The 13899-nt window shown below is 50.1% G+C and overlaps 2 protein-coding genes across 7 annotated transcripts in view; both read right to left on the bottom strand.

Annotated features, from left to right (window-relative positions):
• The window catches only part of USP43 (ubiquitin specific peptidase 43), a 62623-nt gene extending 52628 nt beyond the window's left edge, over window positions 1-9995 (bottom strand). For all 3 annotated transcript variants that reach the window (XM_047833795.1, XM_047833796.1, XM_047833797.1), the window contains exon 1: window positions 9374-9995. In XM_047833795.1, the coding sequence (XP_047689751.1) occupies window positions 9374-9871 (498 nt within the window). In that variant the 5' untranslated portion in view covers window positions 9872-9995. The remainder of the gene's footprint in view (window positions 1-9373) is intronic.
• A 2070-nt stretch (window positions 9996-12065) lies between these two features.
• CFAP52 (cilia and flagella associated protein 52) overlaps window positions 12066-13899 on the bottom strand; it is a 45142-nt gene continuing 43308 nt past the window's right edge. For 2 of the 4 annotated variants that reach the window (XM_047831704.1, XM_047831707.1), the window contains exon 14: window positions 12066-12404. In XM_047831704.1, the coding sequence (XP_047687660.1) occupies window positions 12229-12404 (176 nt within the window). In that variant the 3' untranslated portion in view covers window positions 12066-12228. The remainder of the gene's footprint in view (window positions 12405-13899) is intronic. The other 2 variants (XR_007146655.1, XR_007146656.1) reach the window with 1 other exon arrangement.

Here is a 13899-nt window from a genome sequence, read left to right as displayed (position 1 = left end):
AGAGAGAGCACACGAGAGCAGGAGAGGGGCAGAGAAAGAAGGGAATTCCAAGCAAGATTTGACACAGCTCAGAGCCCGATGTGGGGCTTGAACCCACAAACTGTGAGATCATGACCTGAGCTCAAATCAAGAGTCAGATGCTTAACAGACTGAGCCCCCCAGGTCCCCCTCCACCCGGGGCATTTTTCTAAATGCGTGTGCAAGCATGAGCATCCGAGAGTAGCAAATCCCCGTGTCTGAGTGTGTGCACATATACAGGTGCACATGTATACTGTAGCTGTTTGTTCTGCCCTTAGACGCAGCCAGGCATCAGGCGCTTGTCCCACACAGGGGTGTCCTCAGTTCCCGCCCGCCGAAGGGAGCGGTCTGAGAACCGTGGCCCCGGCCGATTCTCACCACTGCCAATCAAATCAAGTAGGCTGGGCTTTTTCCTTTCTCTTTCTTTAATCCTTCCACAAACTTTAGGCTATGACAAAGCAAAATGCCAAGATTGAATGAGCTGAAATACGGGCGGTCAGTCTTCATTCCAGACGTGCTAGTTTTGCATCTAGTTTGATTTCTTCCTCCGCCAGATTTAGCAAATAAAAATGCAAGGTAGGGGGTGCCTGGGTGGCTCAGTCAGTTCAGTGTCCGAATTAGGCTCAGGTCATGATTCATGGTTCATGGGTTTGAGCCCCGCATTGGGCTCTGTGCTGACAGCTCAGAGCCTGGAGCCTGCTTCGGATTCTGTGTCTCCCTCTCTCTCTGACCCTCCCCTGTTCATGCTCTCTCTCTTTCTCCATCTCTCAAAATAAATAAACATAAGAAAAAATGCAAGGTGCTCAGTTTAGTTCGAATTTCAGATAAACAATGATTGTTTTTAGTATACGTATACCGTATGCGATATCTGGGATGTATTTACACTACAAAGTTACTCATTGTTTATCTGAAAGTCAAATTTAACTGTGCATTGCATATTGCATGTGGTGACCCAATGCCTAGCCACCCTCAATATCCCACGATATCCTTAGATCCAACATCGTCTCTAAAGTGAGCAGTGCCTCCAACTCAGAATCTCTGAAACCGGGTCTTCCTTTATATATTTTTTTAATATTTATTTATTTTGAGAGCGAGTGCGCACATGTGTGCACGAGCAGGAGAGGGGCAGAGAGAGGGAGAGAGAGAATCCCAAGCAGGCTCCCCGCAGTCGGCACAGAGCCTGATGCAAGGCTGGAACTCACGAACCGTGAGATCGTGACCTGAATGAACTGCAATCAAGAGTTGGAGGCTTAACTGAATGAACCACCCAGGTGCCCCTAAAACCAGCCCTTCTTCCTCTTAACATCGGTGGCCCCTCTCGGATTCTCTCTTGTACCCCCATTGGTCAGGGTCAATCAAGGCTTCTGGAATCTGGTTCCCAATGTGTCTCTGCCCTGCCCCTTCAGTAGAGAGCCATTCCTGCCACTGAGTCCTAACCGCTGCTGATCCAGAGGACGGTGCCCATGCCCAGCCCAGAGCCTCCCTCCGTGGCCAGCCCTCCCCCTCTGCCGCAGCACAGCCCAGTTGGGTAACGTCATGCCTCTACTCAAATCCTCCCTGACTCACCACCCAACAATCTACCGTCCTCCAACTGGCCTGGACCAATCCTTCACCACACTCCCACGTGTTTGAAAACTCCAGGTCACCGAGCCACTCAGGTGCCCCAGACATATTTTTCCAGTCCTGCAGTCTACGCCTTGACATTTCCTTCCTTCCATGGGAAACCCAGTCCCTTCGTGCTAACCATGCTGAGCCTTTGAGATGGACACTCTTCATCTCTGCCTGACTGGAAAGCCAGACAACCTTTCCAGAAAGGATCCTGGAATTCTGTCAAATTCTTTCGACAACTTCAAAAAGATAGACGAGATAGGGCCTTAGAAACGTCCCTACGGGGGCGCCTGGGTGGCTAAGTCGGTTGAGCGGCCGGCTCTTGATTTCGGCTCAGGTCGTGATCTCGTGGGTTCATGAGTTGGAGCCCTGCGTCAGGCTCTGCACTGACAGCTCGGATCCTGTTCGGGATTCTCTCTCTCTGCTCTTCCCCTGCTTGTGCACGTGTGCGCGTGCTCTCTTTCTCTCTCTCTCTCAAAATAGAGTAAACTTAAAAATAAAAAAATAAAATAAGGGTCCTTCAATGTATACACAGTAATTCCACTTTGGAGGATTTAGCATAAGGAAATGACAGTAGAGAAACTGTATGCATTGAACTCTCCTGGGGAAGCCTTACAGCACACTCAGCTGGCCTTAAAAACTATGCTGGAGGAAATAATGAGAATAAATGATCCTATCTTTTTTTTTTTAAGTGCAAAAATACCTATTTGAGATTGTTTGACATCTATTTGTAGCTAGGCAAAGACCAGAACTACATGGCAAAATATTAACCACTGGTTATCACAGAAGGAAGGATGGGACCATAAGTGATTTCTTCCTTTGGACGCTGCAAATTTTTTTACAGTGAGTTTTGTTCTTCCGTTGTGTTTGTTTTGTTTTGTTTTCCCCGAAAAACCAGGTATTTTACAGACTTGGGGCTTTTTTCAAAATAACTTGACCTATTGATCCCTACAGAAGAAGACACAGAAAGTCTATTAAAATGTGACCAGAACTGTATTAAAGCGAAACCCTCACTTGGGAGAGATGGACGGAAATCTTTAGTATGTTTACCCCACAACACAGCATAGCCCTACCTGCGTGTGTGTGGGGGTCTCTCTCTCAACACTGATTTTTTATTTTTATTTTATCATTTTTAATTTTTTTAATGTTTATTTATTTTTGAGAGAGAGAGAGAGAGAGAGAGAGAGAGAGAGAGAGAGAGAGAGAAAGCATGAGTGGGGAAGGGGCAGAGACAGGGGGAGACACAGAATCTGGAGCAGGCTCCAGTCTCCGAGCTGTCAGCACAGAGCCTGATGCGGGGCTCGAACCCACAAACTGTGACATTATGACTGAGCCTAAGTCTGGCCACCCAGGTGCCCCAAAACACTGATAATTTTTAACGCATCCCTTAACAAAATTATTCCTAGTTATTTCATACTTCTGGTGGGTTTTGTGAACGAAATCTAATTTTCATACGTTCTAAATGGTTATTGCTTTTGTTTTCTATCTTGTTTCTGACCTCTTTAGTGACCGCAATAACTCTACAATATGGATTTCTAGACCCATCCAGTAATTTCCTTTCTGCTCAATATTTTTTACTCAGTTTCCACATCGTGTCTTACTGTTTTTTCCAGAACTTCCAAAATAAAAGAGCAACGAAGGAGACATCCTTGCTTTTAAAAAGCAATGCCTCTAGTGCATCATTTGAGGCATACTGTATGTCTAAAACTGTAGGTCTAAAATTGATGCTTAAGTACATAAGCTACGATAAACTCCAGATGGCTAGAATCCTGAATATAGCCATGGGAAAACTAGAAATACATAAAATAGAATATTTATCAAAAGGTACGATGTAAATAAATCTACACCTTCCAGCACTGGGGACAGGAAGGAGTTTGGAGAAGACATCTGTGGCATGTATAAGGGTTGAGGAATTCGCAGAAACAAGTAAAAAGAGCACTGAAACCCGGGCAGAATGGGCAACCAACATGAACAGGTAGTTCCAAGAGCCTCCTTACAACTAGTAAAGAACCATAAAAATCCTGTGCCTCACTCTTAAAGAAATAAAAAGAAAACGAGATGCTATTTCTTTTTGTGCAATAAATAAAAGAGAAAATTAAGTATCTGACTTTTTTTTTAATGTTCATTTATTTTTGAGAGAGAAAGACAGTGTGAGTGGGGAGGGGCAGAGAGAGAGGGAGACACAGAATCCGAAGCAGGCTCCGGGCTCCGAGCTGACAGCACAGAGCCGGATGTGGGGTTCGAACCCACCGACCGTGAGATCATGACCTGAGCCGAAGTTAGATGCTAAACCAACTGAGCCGCCCAGGCACCCCTAAGTGTCTGACTCTTGATTTCAGCTCAGGTTATGATCTCACGGTTCGTGAGTTCGAGCCCTGCATGAGCTCTGCGCTGACAGCTTGGAGCCTGGAGCCTGCTTCGGATTCTCTGTCTCCCTCTCTCTCTCTGCCCCTCCCCTATTCAGTCTCTGTCTCTCTCTCCCTCTCCCTCCCCCCCCCCTCAAAATAAATAAACATTATAAAATAAATAGATAGACCATGTGAAACTTGGTGTCATTATTTGGAAAGAAATTTGTGGATGCTAAAAATGGATGCTAAAAATAGCCAAGCCCAATAAAGTCGATTTAAAAAGTAAAAAAAAAAAGAAAAAAAAATTTAACTGGTGGTGATCATACAGGTATACCCATGTCAAAACCCATCAAATTCTACCTTGACAACGGGTGCGTTTTTATCCAGCCATGACACAAAACGTCATCCTACCACAACATGGATGGATCTGGAGGACATTACACTAAGTGAGATAAGTCAGACAGAGAAGGAGAAATACCAATGCTGTATCTTACATGTGGAATCTAAAGAAGTCAAACCTCCTAAGAGCAGCCAGTAAAGTGGTGGTTTCCAGGGGCTGGGCGGTCAGAGATCGGGGTACATGCTGTCGAACGGTACAAACGTGCAACTGATAAATAAGTAAGACCTGGAAACGCACTACGGTAGTTAGAGACAACAAAACTGTACAATAAACATTACACTTGCTAAGTGATTGGCTTTTAACTGTCCCCAACCCTAGAAAAAATGGTCACCCTGTGACGCACCGCACGGATGGTTGCTAATGCTATCCACAGCGATCATACTGCAACATAGATGTATCAGATCGATCCCTTGATGCCTTAAACTTTACACAGTGTTGTGTCAGGTATAGCTCAATGTTTTAAAAAGGATGCATTGTGCCATATATAAATTATACCTCAACCACGTTGATTTAAAAAGGAAAAAAGAAACAGGGGCTCCTGGGTGGCTGGGTCAGTTGAGTGTCTGTCGGCTCAAGTCATGATCTCACAGTTCGTGCGATTGAGCCCCATGCTGGGCTCCACGTGGAGTCTGCTTGGGATTCTCTCTCCCTCGAAGTAAATAAACTTAAAAAAATGAAAAAAACATAAAAATGGGGGCATCTGGGTAGTTCAGTCAGTTAAGCATCCAACTTTGGCTCAGGTCATGATCTCACGGTTCATGGGTTCAAGCCCTGCATCAGGCTCTGTGCTGATGGCTCGGATCCTGGAGCCTGCTTTGGATTCTGTGTCTCCTTCTCTCTCTGCCCCTCCTCCCTCGTGCTCTGTCTCTCTCTCAAAAATAAACATTAAAAAATGTTTAAAAAACACATAAAAATAAAATAGTCAAGTCTTTGGCCATGCAAGTTCACTTCAAGGGATTAAATTCAGGAAATGGTCAGGGCTGAGGACAATGATTTCAGCACAAGCATTTTTGATTACAGTGTGATAACTGGAAACTTGTACAGCATGTAAATGTCTCTGCAGGGACTGGTTCATTTAATGAAATATAAAATCATTTAAAATTGAGTTTTACCAAATATTGTAATGACCAGGAGAAAGTCTCATGATGATATTTACATGAAAAAAGCCGGACACAAAACTAGAATTTCCAACGTGTAGATGCTTGGAAACACATCAGCGTTTATGAAGGGTGTCTCTAGCGGGCAGAGTTTCAAACCATTATTTACGCTTTGACACCTTCCCGATATTTTATACGATACACACCTTTGATTACATCATTATTAAAGCAAGGCATCCTAGATAATGCCACGGACAGGATTTGTTTTTTTTTTTTTTTTTTAATTTTTTTTTTTTTCCAATGTTTATTTTATTTTCGGGACAGAGAGAGACAGAGCATGAACGGGGGAGGGGCAGAGAGAGAGGGAGACACAGAATCAGAAACAGGCTCCAGGCTCTGAGCCATCAGCCCAGAGCCTGATGCGGGGCTCGAACCCACGGACCGCGAGATCGTGACCTGGCTGAAGTCGGACGCCCAACCGACTGCGCCACCCAGGCGCCCCCAGGATTTGTTTTAATGTACGTATTCATTAGCTGTTAAAATAAAGAGCAGTCCTATTGTCTGTGGGAGGCTGGGTGCCTCGGAGGGCAGGACAGAGGAACACTGTACAACCATCCCATTTTCATGGCTGGGGTTGGGGTTGCTCACTCCAGTATGCCGGTCCCTTCATGACTCCCCCTTTCCTCAAGACCAAACTCCTTGAGAAAACCTTATGTGGCTTGTCCCCAACCCATTCTCCATCCAGCATCCTTGGCCTGGGGACACAGGCTTCCATTAATTCACTTAATCTTCCATTCATTCTGCAGAGCCAGCGAGAGGGCCCTCAGCCCCGCCTGCCTTGGCGATTGGCAGGGAATGCACGTCCCCACCCTCCCCTGTCCTTAGTTGACCTCTCCGGATGGTTCCTTGTCCTGGGACACCCCTCCTCCCCGGGTCCCCCCATCAATCACATCTTCCTGCCAGAACCGCCACAGCGCCCTGTATTTTTATTTTCGGGCACTCATCACCAGCTCTGACCATATGTCTGTGCGGTTACTTCAAAACATCCGCCTCTCCCGCTGGACAGGGAACTCCTGGGGAGCAGCCCCTAGAGGTCTTGTACTCCTGGTTTCTTGTGCCTTCCATGTTCCTGGGACAGTGCTGGGACACTCCAGACATAAGTGTTGGGTGAAGGGATGTTTGCTCATCTGAAAAAATAAGAGGAGCCCACCTAGATTCTAATCAGCAAGGTTTATTAATAAGTCCAGATACTGGAATCCTCTGCTCCCTTCAAGCCTGGCTACCCCTAAAAGTCCCAGGAAACCTCAGATGACAACACCCTCGTTAACAATTAACAAGGTGACTCCCTTCCAGGCCCCCTCCCCCCCCCCCCCCCCCCCCCAGGCTCACAGGGAGCTTCTAGGCTTTGGGGATTTGAGAGCAGGAGTGAGATGGGAAATCCTGGTGCATCACTGAGAGTGGTTACTAATTTGGAGGATTTTTCCGAGGTACTCCTGTCTCTCCCACCTGCGCAGGAACTGCATGAAAATGTACCCAGCAGGAGAAAAGGTGCATAAACATGACCTCCTCCCTCCTCCAGGTCTCTGTAGGTGAGGAGACAGAATGGTAGGAATGAGGGGTGCCTGGGTGGCTCAGTCAGCTAAGCATCTGACTTCAGCTCAGGTCATGATCTTATGGTTCATGGGTTCGAGCCCCGCGTCGGACTCTGTGCTGACAGCTCAGAGTCTGGAGCCTGCTTTGGATTTTGTCTCTCTCTCTCTCTCTCTCTCTCTCTCTCTCAAAAATAAACATTAAAAAAGGAAAAAGAATGATAGAAATGACAGAAGCTTCCCAGAGTCAGGCACGGCCCTAAGCGCTGTACATGGGACCCAGTGAATCCTTCCAACAACTGATAAGAAGGTAGATACCAGCATGATCCCATTTCATAGATGGGCAAAGTAGAGGCAGATTTGCTAACCTGCTCAAAGTCACAAAGCTCCAGAGACCTTGCTCTTAACCACCATACCCTGGAGTAATCCCTGTATCCTAAATTTTGCTTGTTTTCTGCGGTTCCAGTTAACAGGTGGTCAACCTCGCGCAGGAAGCAGATGGTCCTCCGGAGTTGGGTCAAGAGGTCAACTGTGCGGCCGGGCCTATGTCAGTGACCTCACTTCATCTCGTCACGTAGGCACTGCATCATCTCACATCTTGGCAAGACGGGTGAGTACAGTTTATCATATTTGAGAGACACCACATTCCCATAACTTTTATTACAGCATATTGTTATAACTGTTCTATTTTATTAGGACTTATTGTTGTTAATGTCTTACCGTACCTAACGTATAAATTAAAGTGCCCTCAGTTAAAGTGCCCTCAGTACGTATGTATAGGAAGAAACATTGTACATGTAGGGTTTGGTACAACCTGTGGTTCTAAGCACACCCTGGGGGTCTTGGGATGTATCCCCAAAGTATTATGGGGGGCGGGGGGGGGGAAATTACTGTACTGCCTCATCATTTCCAACGCGAAGGTTGTCAAAAGGGGATATTAATGACACCCATTTGACCCACTGACACCTGCCCAACAATGCTTCAGTACTGGAAGCTAGAGAGAGGAAGAGGGGAGAGTGGCACCCTGTGGGTCACATGGCAAGGACTGCTTTTTCAGGCTGAAACTCAAGAGCCGTGATGCCTGTGGAATGAACACTGACAGGTTCCCCCTCCCCCAAGAACAATCGCTAGTCTATGGGGAGCTCCAGTTCTCTGCCCAGAGCTGTGGTTTTTTAGCAGGAAGCAAGTCATGCGCATCAATGATCGGGAACTCTACAATCCAACTGAGATCCCCAACAGCCCGCTGAACCCTGGGGGGGGGGGGGGGGGGGGGCGGGGGGAAGGCTTGATGTGATATACAGAACTTCCAAAGCCTCATGACCCTACGGCACAGGGTAAGTAGAACGTGACCCTGGGGCCAGTGAATGCAACCCCAAACCAAGGCATGACGGGCGATTTAACAAGGATGCAACTCCAATATACCGCATCCATTGCCTCCCAGAAGGATGGGGGGGCACTCGGGTTCCATTGGGTTTAGAATAAAACACAAACAGAGGCCTCTGGGTGGCTTGGTGGGTTCAGCGTCTGGCTTCGGCTGGGGTCCTGATCTCGTGGTTCATCTCATGGTTCATGGGTTCGAGCCCCGCGTCAGGCTCTGTGCTGACAGCTCAGAGCCTGGAACCTGCTTCGGATTCTGTCTCCCTCTCTCTCTCCCTGCCCCTCCCCTGCTCACACCCTGTCTCTTTCTATCTCCCCAAAATAAATAAACATCAAAAAAAATTTTTTTAGAACAAAACCCAAACGCCTTACCATTGCTTCCAAGACCTTACGTGATCTGACCAACCTCATCCATGCCCCACACTACCCTCCCGGGCTCCGGCCGGTAGTTTTCGTTCCGCGTCCCCGATTCTCAGCTCCTTTGGGTCTGTGGGGCTTGTTCTTGCTGTTTCCTCCACCAGAATTACCCCTAGACCTCGACCCGGCCTCGTCCTGCTCATTGCGATCGCCCCCTCCTTCCTCCGAGGCCCTGGCCTTGGGTGTCAGGCTGCCCACCCCGCCCCCCTGCAGGCTGGAAAGCGTCCGCGGGCCTTCACCACTTCAACAAATGTTGGTTGAGCGCACAAATGCCGAATAGACTCAAATCGACTCACCAGCCCCCTCCCCCCCCCCCAAAGAAACACCTGGGAGAAATTCTCAGAGAAGACGTTTGCAAGCTGTGGCACAAGTCACCTCGAAACAAAGGCGGTAAGCCGCGCTGCGGGGCTGCGTTGTCACCCCAAGAGGGCCCCCGGAGGACCCTTCCGTGACGGGGCGCGCGCCTGGGCAGCCAGACGCGGCCGCCGCCCAGCGGCGGGAGGCGGGCGCGCTGCCTACCTTGAACTCGGCGGAAAGTTGGGGCGTGTACTCGCGCGTCCAGAGCGCGCGCACCAGCGCCGCCAGCTGCTCGGTGACCTCGGCGCGGCCCGGCGCCGCCCGGTAGCGCCCCAGCGCCAGGAACTCGGCCAGCAGGTCGGTGTTGCTGAGACACTGCACCACGGCGTTCATGAAACAGGTGTTGCCGTGGTTCTTCAAGCCCTGCGCGCCCGGGGGCCGCGCGCCGTCGCCGGCGGGGGCCTGGGGCTGGGGGCCGGCCGCGCGCCGCTCCCTGGGGCTCCCGCGCGCGGCTGGGGCGGGGCCCGGGGGCGCGAAGCCCCCCTCGCCGTCGCCTTCGCGGGGTCCCGGCCGGGGCCGGGGCGGCGAGGCCCCCGGGCGGGAGCGGCTGCTCAGCGCCAGCAGGAAGCGGCCGAGCAGGCGACGCAGGGAGCGGCGGCGGCGGCGGGGCCGGGGCGCGGGCGGCCCCTCTCCCGCCGCGGCCCCCGCGCCCGGCTCCATGGCTCCCGCCCGCGCGCCCCCTCCCCGGAGCCGAGCCCCCTCCCCTCGGCCGCGAGGCCGACGCGCCGCCGACCCGCCCTGACGGCTCCGGAAAGGCGGCGGGCGCCGGCTACCTGCGGGCCAGGTGTGCCCGGACCGGGCGGGGGCGGAGCCAAGGGCGGGGCCGCCCCGCCCCGCGCGGGAATCCGGCCGCCGGGCCCGCCCAGGGCAGCGCCGCCGCCCAGCGAGCCGAGGCGCCGCGCGTCGCCGGCTCCGGGTCCCACCCCCCTCCGCCCCCCGCCCTCACCTCTTGCGAACCGACGCCCCGAATTTCCCTCCCGTTCCCCGCCAGCCTGCAGGCTGTGACAACAGTGGAGGGGCGGTAAGTTCGCCAGCGCCTAGTGCGCGGCGAAGCCCGGCTGGCCTGAGTTTCTGGAAACTACGTGCGGGTGAAGATGGAAGAACGGGGAGAGGGAGACTCTCCGAAGGGCAGCCTTTTCTGGCGCGCCGGGAGCCGTGACGGGCTGGGGAGTGCACCGCGGGGTGCTCCCACCTGCGGGCGCCACCGCCTCCCGGCCCGTCTGCCCCCTAGGAGAGGCCACCGTGGGACGAGAACCGGGAGCCGCGTGTTGCCCTGTGAAGACCCCACCCGGGACGGTTGTGGTTTGCTTGTTTCAACTACCAGGTCAGAGTCGCTTCCCCAAACCTGGCGAGACCTCCCCCGCCTCGCTTCAGCTGGTGGGGAAGCGGGCGCAGGGAGGTTGACACCTGTCCGGAGGCCGCAAGCCCCGTGGGCGGGGACGCCGGGACGCGACCCGGCTCTGCACCGGCTGGCGCTTTGCAACCTCCGTATTTGCTTATCCAGGAAGTTTTCCGGCTCTGGGGCGCGCCCCCTGTGCGGCCCCCGGTTCACTCCGAAAGCAAAACTCCTCGCTGAATTGATGCCCAATCAGAGCTGTCTTGGCCTTGACCCGCCCTTGGTTCCCTGGGTGACTCTGGGGGCCTCCGTTCACTTGATCCTGTGACTCAGGTTTATAATTAATCGAAGTCTTACAGACGAATTTCTCATCAGTTTCTGGCTCAGAAAGAGATCAGCGGGATGCATTATTACATCGACGCCCTGAAATGTTACTCATTTGATAAAGTGATCATTTATTAAATATCCACCTTGATATGTCAAAGAGGGCCCCAGCAGGTTACCTGGGTTTTTGCCCAGCAGGCAAAAAAAGAAAAAGAAAAAAAGGCTTAGAATAAAATACTGTACTGTGAATTGGAGACTTGAAGTGTTTCTGGAAAAATGCCATGATTTACCCTTTCTGGAAAAAGATACCCGGTTGGATGATTCATATACAAGGTCCTTCCCTTGCCTAGAAAAGCATCTATGAGGGGGTGCCTGGGTGGCTCAGTCGGTTGAGCATCTAACTCCACCTCAACTCAGGTCATGATCTCAGGGTTCATGAATTTGAGCCCCGCCTAGGACTCTGTGCTGACAGCTCAGAGCCTGGAGCCTGCTTCAGATTCTGTCTCCCTCTCTGCCCTCCCCTGCTCTCTCTTCTCTCTCTCTCTCTCTCTCTCAAAAAGAAATAAACATTAAAAAAAATTTGAAAAGCATCTATGAAATTTCACCTTTGATAATCACCCCAAAATCTCCAAGAACACATGGTTTCTTTGAGAAAGCACTGTAATTCATGTTTAACTGTCTACTCTGTCAGGAATTCTGTCTATGCTTAAACACCTTATTTCACTTAATTCTCAACCTTTTAAGCAGTCTGAAAAGACCAAACAGAGGCTCAGATAGTTGGAAGGAAGGAGGGAAGGAATGGAAGAAAGGAAAGGAGGGAGGGAAGGAAGGAAGGGAGAGAAAGAGGGAGTGTAGGAGGAAGGAAGGAAGGAAGGAAGGAAGGAAAGAAGGAAGGAAGGAAGGAAGGAAAGAAGGAAAGAAAAAAATCCTAAAATCCTACTGAAGATCTGGACTCAAACCAAGTCTTGCCCCATTGCAGCTTGACCAATGAAATGCTGATTAAGAAGGTAAGCTGGCCCTCCTAATTTTTAAGAATAACAGCAGTGCTATCTGTGGGCAAATTATGCAGAAGGGCCGTGGGCTTCGCAGTCTTAGAACAGAGATTCTGACAGGAAACCAACAACTGGGCATTTATTCATCATAAAAAAGAAACTTTTAATGTACAGTCCGGACAACGTATTCTTGAACACGTTCCAATTTTAACATGCAATTTAATAAGATAAAATGCATTCTATAAAGAAAAGTTTAAAACTTAAAACATTTTGACTAAAGAACAAAATCACAGACGTGAGAAGTCAGGACCCGTCTTGTAGTTGTGTGAGGTCAACCTTCCAGATCCCGGAAGTCTCGGCAGCTCTCAGGAGGTGAATGGGTACTTCCATCTCAAAACGGCTCCGTCAGCACTAACGCTAACAATGTACTGATTTCCTGGACTTATCCGGATGCGGGTGATGTTGCCACTGTGCCCCACCCCAACATGAGTCACCTCACCTCCGTTATAATCCCAAACTTTGACCAAATGGTCATTCCCACCTGGAAAAGACAAACAGATCTATGTCCTGCTGCATGAAAACACGGAGAGGGGCACCTGGGGGGCTCAGTTGGTCCGAGTGTCCGACTTTGGCTCGGGTCATGATCTCACGGTTCGTGGGTCTGAGCCCCACAACAGGCTCTGTGCTGACAGCTCAGAGCCCGGAGCCTACTTCGGATTCTGTGTCTCCCTCTCTCTCTCTCTGCCCCTCCCTCACTTGCACGTGCGCTCTCTCTCTCTCTCTCTCTCTCTCTCTCAAAAATAAAGATTAAAATAAAAAAATAAAAAAATAGGGAGAAACAGCCCTGATTTCAAGTAACTGCCTAATTTTCAACACATTCCCCATGTTCCAATTTCAAGGAAGAAAAAAAAAAATCTATATAGTAACTCTTTTCCTTGATTATGAAAGTCTAGGTCTGTTGTAGTAAATCTGGGGGAAAGAAATACAAAGAGGTGACATTCCCCCCTTATCCCACCACCCAGAAATAATCACTAACAACAACATCTTTGGTTTGGCTTCTTCCAGGCTTTTCTCTGATAAGTACACAGGTTTACAGATACACCCATAGATGTGGTTGGAATCACACCACGTGTGTTTTTATGTTATTTGTTTTTTTTTTAATTTTTTTAAAATTTATTTATTATTTTTGAGACAGAGAGAGACAGAGCATGAACGGGGGAGGGGCAGAGAGAAAGGGAGACACAGAATCGGAAACAGGCTCCAGGCTCTGAGCCATCAGCCTAGATTCCGACGTGGGGCTCGAACTCCCGGACCGCGAGATCGTGTCCTGAGCTGAAGTCGGATGCTTAACCGACTGAGCCACCCAGGCGCCCCTGTTATTTGTTTTTAAAGTGTATTTATTTTGAGAGAGAGAGAGAGAGAGAATCCCAAGCAGAGCCCGCGCGGGGCTTGAACTCAAGAACCGCGAGATTGTGACCTGAGCTTGAAGTCAGATGCTTAACCCCCTGAGCCACCCAGACCCCCCACACCAGGTGTAATTTTATATCACACTCTAAGTAAATGTGTTTGTGAAATTTTAATTCATTTTGCAGCGTGCATTTGTTAATGTCCTGAAGAATCAGGGCCTGGCAGGAAATGATCACGGATGGTGTTCCAGTAGGCATGTTGTATGGAGGCTGAATGCCTCCCCCGCCCCCGGAAATGCTGGTGTAAAAGCTTGGCAGTTAGGAGACTTCACTAGGGAATTGCAGTGCAAGGCATGCTGCATAACCCGGACCATTTAAAGTCCCGTTTCTGTCATCAATGCCGCCACAAAAAAAGGGAGCCATATAAGGTTTAGCCTTTATGTGTGCCCCAAAGGCCCATGGGCAGACATTTCCTCCCCCTGCAGCGTGACTACTGGATCTTTCTCTTCCAGCCGCGCTGGCTGCCGTGTGCAGGCCTGAATCTAACCACGTTGCCCTGCAGACACTTTTGTCTTCACTCCCTGTTGCCTCCCACCTGCCAGTTCTGTATTCCCATTTAAATAAGCAGGG

The sequence above is a fragment of the Prionailurus viverrinus genome, chromosome E1 (genome assembly GCF_022837055.1).
Source record: "Prionailurus viverrinus isolate Anna chromosome E1, UM_Priviv_1.0, whole genome shotgun sequence".
NCBI classification, from domain to species: domain Eukaryota; kingdom Metazoa; phylum Chordata; class Mammalia; order Carnivora; family Felidae; genus Prionailurus; species Prionailurus viverrinus.
The sequence above is the reverse complement of the archived record's forward strand: the minus strand, read 5'-3'. Positions and strand labels throughout refer to the sequence as shown.